This window comes from Polistes fuscatus, unplaced genomic scaffold, assembly GCF_010416935.1.
Source record: "Polistes fuscatus isolate 324 unplaced genomic scaffold, CU_Pfus_HIC Scaffold5, whole genome shotgun sequence".
NCBI classification, from domain to species: Eukaryota; Metazoa; Arthropoda; class Insecta; order Hymenoptera; family Vespidae; genus Polistes; species Polistes fuscatus.
Window position 1 is genome coordinate 3,503,946 of NW_025113129.1, and position 9,370 is coordinate 3,513,315.

At 36.5% G+C, this 9,370-nt stretch overlaps 1 protein-coding gene across 6 annotated transcripts; it reads right to left on the reverse strand.

The window, feature by feature from the left end:
* Positions 1-521: 521 nt before the first annotated feature.
* On the reverse strand, positions 522-8,726 carry LOC122521886 (armadillo segment polarity protein). Of its 6 annotated transcripts, none has more exons than XM_043642621.1 (10): positions 8,431-8,717; positions 6,882-6,945; positions 6,569-6,799; positions 5,707-6,501; positions 5,355-5,623; positions 4,923-5,264; positions 4,669-4,806; positions 4,284-4,586; positions 2,983-3,070; positions 522-1,156 (listed from the first exon to the last, which is right to left on the reverse strand). In XM_043642621.1, the coding sequence occupies exons 2-10, from the start codon at positions 6,916-6,918 to the stop codon at positions 972-974; spliced, it is 2,388 nt and encodes a 795-aa protein (XP_043498556.1). In that variant the 5' UTR covers positions 6,919-6,945; positions 8,431-8,717; the 3' UTR covers positions 522-971. The 6 variants fall into 6 exon arrangements, with proteins under 6 accessions (XP_043498556.1, XP_043498551.1, XP_043498552.1 ...); XM_043642616.1 differs by having other exon boundaries at positions 4,669-4,842; XM_043642617.1 differs by having other exon boundaries at positions 4,669-4,842; positions 6,882-6,971.
* Between the last annotated feature and the right edge of the window lie 644 nt (positions 8,727-9,370).

Consider the following 9,370-nt stretch of genomic DNA (forward strand, 5'->3'; position numbering starts at 1 on the left):
CTTCTTCTTTTTCATGAATCGCGTTGTTTGTTTCTATTTTTATTATTACTATTATTAATATTGTTATTAATAGTATTATCATAATTATAATATTTTTTTTCATCAATCTTTCATCCCTGCTCCCCAACCATTTCTCACCCTGTTTCTTTCCGTCCCTTTTTTTTTCTTTTCTTTTCTTTTTCTTTTTCTTTTTTTTTTAAACGTTTAATACCGCGCCTCACTCCTACGGTACGAGTTAACAACTTTTTCGACTGATTATGTAAAAAGAAAAAAAAGAAAGAAAGAAAGAAAGAAAGAAAGAAAGAGAAAAAGAAAAAATAAATAAGACAATGTAAAAACGGAAGTTAGAAAATCGATGCTTCGAGATTGTTTTCTTTCTTTTCTTTTTTTCCTTCTTTATATTTTATTTTTATAATTGATAAAAATCCACGGAGAGTTTCTCGCGGTTGGATATGTCTTCTTAATAGTTTTCCTTGTGTCATTTTTATTGTGAAAATGTTCTTTTTGTGTATATTTTTTTCTTTTTAATCTTCCAGGTCGTGAGTGCGATCGACTGCCGGCAACAATGACGAATCTCCAAACCCACATATATATATACACACACACACATATATATATATTTGAGCGTTACACTATCTTCTTTTTGTTTGTTAATAAACATTAACAGCATATTAATCGATATATTTTCAATTTTCGTATACACCATTCGTATCGCGCGCGAAACGCTTAAGAATTTCGTTGAAAATTATAATTATTCGATCGATATTATTATGCACAGGGTGAGAATAAAATATCAGACGATGCGATACAACGTACGTCTTGTATTAAAATCCTCCGTGTTTTTTTTTTGTTCTTGTTTTTTTTTTTTATTTTCCTTTTCGTATTTTTGTTTGTTGTTGTTGTGTTGTTGTCCCTTTGAAAAATTTTCACGAAATCGTAGCTCTCGGAAGAGATTGGGCGATGATACGGATTCAAAGATCAGTGTCATACCAAGCTGCAACCTGATTATTATCCTGGGGTGGCGCCGGAAGTTCGTCCAAATGATCGAAACTCAGGTCACCTTCGTGCGCCACATCCATAGTGTCCATTGCACCGTATGTCGATCCTCCGCCTATTTCTAATCCTTGCATCGAATCTACTGGTATCTGGTCATAACCTGTCATACGAAAAACAATTGATGTGTGTTTTTTTTTCTTTTTTACAGCATTTTACTTTATTATTCTTTCCTTCCTTTTTTTTTAAGAATTCTGTTTTAATAATCATACTTCACAAAATATATTTTATTTCTCTACGTTATGGTCTCTCTAAAAAAAAAAAAAAAACTACATTACCAATAATAATAATAATAATACGCGGTTTAATATTATATTTCGTTTTTTATCTTTTATAATTCGAAACTAAAGAAAAATTCTATTGGAATATAAATACTTTGGACGTAAGAATATAATATATCGAATGTGCGAGGATAATAAAATAATTTTATCCTCGTATCTGGAGAATTTTAGAAGATTTCTGAAGAGAGAGAAATGCGCACTTAAATGCGGACGACTATTGATTTTTCAGACTTCAATAAACAGAGGGGGAAAGATGAAAGCCAGGACAAATTACAATCCGACGCTGAAACCGCTTGATTGCATGCTTTTGTACGATCGATTAATCAACTGGAATATTCCTCCTCGTCGTAGTTTTACAGTTTATATATAGAGATCAAAACGAGGAGGAGAAGAACTAGAAGAAGTAGAAGTAGAAGTAGAAAGTAGAGGAAGGAAAAATAGAAGAAGAAGAAGAAGAAGAAGAAAAAGAAAGGAAAATTATAGCTCTCGAATATGTTGTAAAAGAGGTTACACAGTTAAAGTTAAAAAGAGAAGAAAAGATAAAATACAAAGTCTACTACTGTACGTATGTCATTTGAAAAAGAAAACTCACTGTACCTGATAGAGTACCATACACGCCGTTCTTTCTTCCAAAAAGCACATAGAGGATTACGTAAGAGATGACGTAAGAGAAATAAGATAAAAATGCATGCACACAGAGCACGGGGAAGAACCCGTTCTTGTTATTATTATTATTATCATGGAAACACTAAATATTGTCTCGCTTTAAAACTTGCTTTTTCTTTTATGTATATTTCAAATTGATGAAATAGATTTTACTATGGTGACACAATTAGAGCATTCGCCACATAAACCATCACGTGCACATTGAAAAGCATGACAATGATATTGTATTTAATTTTTTTAGTTTTTTTCTTTCTCTATAAATAAAAATTTCAATCAACGTGTATAAGAGATAAGCGTACGGGGTGTTGTTAATGGACACACAAGCATGATTAAAGGAAAAACAAATAAGAATAAAATAAAAGATAAAGAAAAGAATGGAGAAAATAAAATGGTTTTAAAAAAAGCGAACGATAAGAACGAACGATCAATAAAATACAGCAAAGAACAGTATACGTAAGAGAGCTGAATGTCACCTATGTTACTGCGAGATACGGTTGATAGCCTGTATTTTAATTAAACTCCGTGGGTTAAGCTGCTGTTAAAATAACAATTAAATGCGTTACGTTTAAATCGAAAGTATAAATTCCTATTACGAGTATAGAAAAATAGAAAATCAAGGGAATCGTTAAATATTAGTTGTCCATAGAACGCTATTGGGATGCAAAAATAGACATTACCGTAATAGAGAAGTGAAAGTTCACCTATACTATTTCGTTCGTTAAAAAAAAAAAAAAGAAAAAAAATTATTTTCCGATATATCCGACACAAAGACTTTTTAATAAAATTCATCTTGAGCTTTCCCAAGAATAACGTAGCAAATATGTATACTCGGTTTTTAAATAGACATATACACAAATAACTTTAATTTTTCAATACTATGCTCGAGTAGAATATTTCTTTTTTTTTTTTTTTTTAAATCTATTGAATTCATTTGAATGAAAAGCATTCGATGGGCAGAATGATTCGATTACACGTAACTTACCTTGTGGTTGATAACCACGGCCGCTGTGTACGCTAGGAGGTCCTTGTCCATACATACCATCATAGCCTTGATCAGGGCCAAGCATGTCCTGAAGATTAGGTAGCTTAGGTCAACACAAAACATATCGTTCTAATCGGGGGGAGCATCATTTCATAGTTCACTCCCCGAGAAATAAAACAAACACGGGGAAAATACTCGCCTATTTAGATCAATATCGCGCGTGTTTTTATTGCAAACGTTTTTTTTTTGTTTTTGTTTTTCTTTTATTATATTGGAAAATGAATAATATATGATCTCCGAAGTAACGAAAAAGTATTTTTTTTTATACTCGAGGTCTTCGAAAGAGGGTATATTACTCTCGGGTATCCATTTCTTCCGATATTTTCATTGAGCCCAGAGACGAAAACACGAACGGGGGACAAAACGCATTCCCATGCACATTATTATTATAATATCTTCATCAAAGTGTGATGATGTTGGCTTTCCATTGCCTCCATTAAGGTACAACATAGATTATTGTGTCTCTTTTGCTATTAATAGTAATAATATTATCAGAAAAATTGATAATACTGGAGATGATAAATATAAAAAAAAGAAACTAGCAAAACGCCATATATTTGGAAACGTGTAATGCGAAAAAAATCATAAGCTAAAAGCATGAGCTTGTCGTTATTATTAAAACTTGAAAATAAATTATTTTAGTTAGAAGTGATGAAAAGCAATATACAGTTAATAATAATGTAAAAAAAGGAATGTGACAATTTTATTGCTATAAGAAAAAAATAAATGTAATTGAAAAGTGATATTACGAATTAAGTTATAAATCCCCCCATGCGGCGTTCGTATATAATTTTAGTTATGCGAATTGGATAATGGGCAATAGTGATACAATCGTAAACTACCTGGTCTATGCTAACACGAATACAAGCTAATATATGAGCAAGCATATTTGATACTATTGATATTGTTTTATCAAATTTAGCGTTGATATAAAAACATCGAAGATAATGTCTATAAATAACGTGGCTTCATTTACTTCATACAATGTATTCGTATTTCTATCGATTTGTGCACGATAACTATGCTGTTAATTATCCGTATCTTTTTATCTTTCTATATAATAACGAGCTGATATAAAAATCTATATCTAATCCTAAATCTAGCGTTTATTTTCAGCAGTGCACACGCTGCTAAATAATATGAAAATAAAATAAGAATGCACATTGTTTATAAGAAAATAAATTCAGCCACGGCATAAGCAATTCATGCATTCAAAATATTTCTCGTATTCTCCACGTTACCTGTAGATCTGGACCCATGCCGAAATCAGTATTGTTCCATAAATTCGTATCCTCGCGTAACAAGGAGTTCGTTAATTCCATGGAGAGTCGTTTCTTGTATTCTTGAGGTTTGTCCTCGCTCATGCGGAAGAGTACGGCTGCTGCATACGTTGCAACACCTTCGTTTCTGGAGTGCAGCAATTCCGTTAGGGCAGCTGTCGCACCTTCGTGTTCGATCATCTCAGCACCTTCTTTATCAGCCGCAAGCTCGCAAAGCACGCCAGCTGCGACGCGTTGAATATTTTCGATTTCATTGAATAATAGCTGTAAATAAAAATCAAAAGAAAAATCATTTCGATTAACGATAATAGATATTGTGAAAGGATCAGACATATTTATAAATTACCTGCACGAATATCGGAATAACATTCTGCGATCGGATAATGACCCTATTGTGTGATTCTCTTGCAAGAATGTGAAGAGCCCCAACAGTGCCTTCGACTATTTCCTCCATACGAACTCCATCCGCATACGTCGCTGGTGCCTGTTGATTACCAGTAATGGCCACTGACGTTCTCTGCTGTATATAGATATAAAACGCACGTATACTCGCCATTGACGCAGATCAAGTTCTGCGACCTATTCTCTCCATACACTCACCCGTTGTGTTGTCTGGTAAGCGCGCATCAGAAGCCTAACCAGATGATGAATCGCTCCGTGATCCCGAAGTGGGCCGTGATTCGCAGGACAAAGGGCGAGATTACGGATCAGACCAATAACTGCTTTCGCCAATGGCCAACGTGAAGGAGGATTTAGCAATTTGACTATTATTTGAATCCCGTAATTCAAACGGACTGAATTCTGTGCCATTTCTGCTTCGCCGTGGCGCGATGTTAAATGACGTAAAGCGCAGACAGCTGGTTCGGTTATTTCTTCGCGATCTCCGGCATTGATAATTGTGCGGACGAGAGCATCGACTCCTCCTACTTGACACACTGTAACCTAATCAAGAACAAGATTTTACAATTGTCTTTGATATCATCATGATTATTATTGGAACTAATATTTAGTATTACGTCTCGAATAATTTACCTTGTTCCGTTGATTATTACATGTAAGATTGGATAAAATTCCTGCTGCACACGTGACAACGTTAACATCCGTTGAGCCAAGAACTTGTACGAGACTTTGAAGTAATCCTTCGAGTCCGTCGACTTTGGTACCGGCGTCCGATAAATTTCGTAATGTCCATAAGCAATTCTGTACAAATCTTTGACTCGGATTACCAAGATGCATTGCTAAAGCTTGCATACCACCAGCTTCTACGATCGCTGGCTTATTACTAGGACATACGGATAATACTGCACGAACAAATAGAATAGTTAGATTGTTTGTTAAAATAATGAATAATCAATAACAATAAGATATTTTTAAAAATGTTTACCTTTTAAAATTCTAGAAGTTGTCCATAATAATTTTTCATAATCATAGGAGCGCATAATGCGTACTAATTCTATCGGTCCTTGAGAAGCGAGTATGATCAATTTGCTTTCTTGATTGCCGTAAGCAAGTATTTGAAGACAATCTGTCACTATAGCTAGAAATTTTACATTGTTTCTTTGAAGTAGCGCAACCATTTTCTGTAAACCACCAGCCAGTCGTACAGCCATTTTTGAGCCATCTTGATGAAGGAGCAAATTGTGTAACGTTGTTATAGCATAGAACAATACGGATTCCATAGGAGAACTTAATAGCTTTACAAGCGCAGGAATACCACCACTTTTGAATATGGCTAAAAGACCTTGTCTATGATGGGATAAATTGTGCAACGTGCCAACAGCTGCTTTTGTCGATTCCAAATCATCGCTGTTGGAAATAGCACGCACCAAAGCAGCCACCATTTGAGAGCTGTTCATAATTGCATGACGAGATGCTTCCTTTTTGGAGAGTTGATGGACCATCATGGCTGCTTGAGAAACCACTACTTGATCCTCGTCATTTAAGAGTTTTATTAATTCCGGTATTGCTCTAGTAGCTAGGTCTGCATCATCTTGATAATTTATTAAATTGACAACTGCATGTTTCAACATTTGACTCGGTTCTGCCAACCGCTGGACAGCGGTAGGTTGTGCCGGGTCAAATTGAGTAGAAGGTATCTCTATACCTTCCTCCAATGTTTCTGGAAACATGGCAGCCCGGACTCTCTGAGATCGAGTGTGACTCAACTGTTGATTCATTTCTGAAGAAATAAGAATGCGATTTGTATTATTTCTAATCTCAATATTGTCGTATTAATGAATGCTCACCGTCAACTTGATCTTGAGTAAATCCTTGAGCAAATCCTTGATCCAAGTCAAACATCAACGGATCTCCTTCCATTTCATCATCTTCCTTACCGGACAGAGACGGTGCCTGTGTAACCGTCCCTGAATGGATACCAGAGTCCCCTATGTAAGAATTCTGTTGCCATAGCAGTGTCTGTTCTTTTGCCGACCCCATGGGTAGATCACCCGGACCCTGGTAGTTTCCATGGGACACTACGAATCGAAACAATATTCATTAAATACTTAATCTCAGGAATAATTTTCTAAACAATTAATAAACACTGTACACTCTTACTTGGTCTTGATTGATTGGATGACATTTGATAACTCATGGTTCCGGCAGGTGAGTCTATCCACACCTGAATGACAGAAACAGAATTATAACCTACAAATTAATCACAGTATTAATACTATTACAATAAGAAGCCTAAATAAAGTGTCGATGCAGAAATTAAATGACGTATGAAATTAAAGCACGTTTCTATGCAATCCTCGAATTCCAAAATAAATAATACACCACGAATTAAATGACATGATTATATTATAATGTTCTCTCTGTGATATTTACAATATATCTGAGGGAAAGTAAGGAAGGAAATAGAACAAGAAAAAATTATCTTGCTAATGCATTGGAAATATAAACAAGTATGCGTAAATATTTGAAAGAAGTAAAAAACAATATCGCGACATTAGTAATTCTTTTAAAAATGATTTTCAATGAGTTGCATATCTAAGACGCGCGTAAGGTCAGTGCACCGCGTCGCGACGTTGAAGAAGACAATGAAAAATAGAAAGAGAAAAAAGAAGAGAATATACATAAAAAAAGAAGTATAACTTCATAAAAAAAAAAGAAAAAAATAGATAGATGCTTCCGCAATGGAATGTGAAAACAATCAAAAGATTCATTCCCCCGGAGGTGTCTTCTCCCAGCTTCTGCTTTTATCTTCGAACGTGCGTCGACAATTTCCGCTTACCTCACTTCACCTCACCGACTAGCTTCTATCTTTCTAACTCACTCTCTCTTTCTCTCTCCTGTAAACGAGCTTTTCCCCTTTTTTTTTGTTCACGATCGAACACAGCAGCACACTACGTGCCGTTGCACCGTTACGGAATCGCCTATTACGGACGCCCGTGCACATGCGAGCTGAGCTGAAGTGGGTGAGGTGAAGTGAGGCGAACAGAGGGGGACAACGAAAGAGAAAGAGAGAGAGAGAGAGGAGAATAGCCAAGCATAGAGAGAATGAAATAAAGTGCAAGAGTATGCAACGAGAAAAATAAAATAGAAGAATAATCTGAATTTTTATTAAGTATGTAATATATATATATATAATGTAGTATATATATATATTACTACATACGATGAAATGAAAACTAGCGCGCGTGGGTGAGCGACACAACAAAGGCTCCGAGAATGCAATGTATCACCATTTTCTGACAATCCACTATGCAGGAGTGGGACGACAACGAAGGGCGAGAGAGGACATGGGTCGAGGGTTCACGGAAGGGGGAACCGATACGGGCGGAAGACCAAGAGTGGAAGAGAGAGAGAAAGAGAGAGAGAGAGAGGAAGGGAGGGAGAAAGCTATATACATAGAGGGAAGAATTGATACAGAAAGTGAGAAAGTGAGAGAGAGAGAGAGAGAGAGAGAGAGAATGAGCAAACAGGATAGAGGGGAGGTGAACACTTTGACACACCCAGCGTAAACACAGCCAATCTTGTAGAAAAATTTGAATTGTTGGTCCATTATTCCGATAGATAGAATGAAAAAGGAAAAATAAAGAAATGCAAACGATCAGCGTTCCTAGCACATTGGGCGAGCAACGAAGAAGGATGATGCACTTACCGTACTGCAAGGTTCACCGGAGTACAATTCCGTAAAACTTTGCGATACGAGCCGGCGATGTAACGGCTGACTCACTCAATGCCTCGGGCTCTCCTCCACTCCTACCTTACCACAAGTTTCTCCTATCCTCTCTAATCGCACTTACTTAAAATTCCAAAGAAATCTTCGTGATATCTATCTAATACTCTGTCACTACTTTCGGAGCAGCCACGGATCCGACAACTAAAGATGGCGGAAAGCGACGCGCACTACTAATCGATCGGAGTGCCACCTGACGGCCGCTATTCGTGTCACCATGGGCGCAGTGACGCTACTAGCGCGTCGCACGCACGCTCGCTATATCCCTACCACTTCTTCTATAACACATATCCTAATACTTCTAGCTTCTCTCTCTCTCTCTCTTTCATACTAAGCTGGTTGAAAAGAAACCATTTACTGCACCCTGTTATACGAAATTCCTTAAGGGATTATCGATGATCTGCAGCGGCTAAAAAAAATAATGACTAAGTAAAATACAATTTCGTGAAAAATGCGAGAACTATTTGAGAATTTTATTCAAATTGATTTTCCTGGAAGATTGTAAGACAAGAAGAATATATATATATATGAATTTCTAAAAATAGTTTCCCGATGATTACGAAGATGAGATAATCTTTCCGAGTAAGTCGCTTTTGCGGAAAGTTTCGCTTGAAAGAAAGGAAGAAAGGAGAAGAAGAATAAAAAAAAATGGCGAACGTTCGGAAAAGGAGAAAAGTAGGTCGGTTTGACAAACGAGATTTACTAATACGTCCGAAGGACGCGCGCCGTTGCGATTTACATACAAAAGTAAACGCGCTTTAAATATTTATGCGACGCGGATGATAACGCGTTCGCGCGCACCCGCAGCCGTACTTAAGATCGCTTTGATCTTCGAAATGCGGCGCGGTGGCGGCGGCGCCTG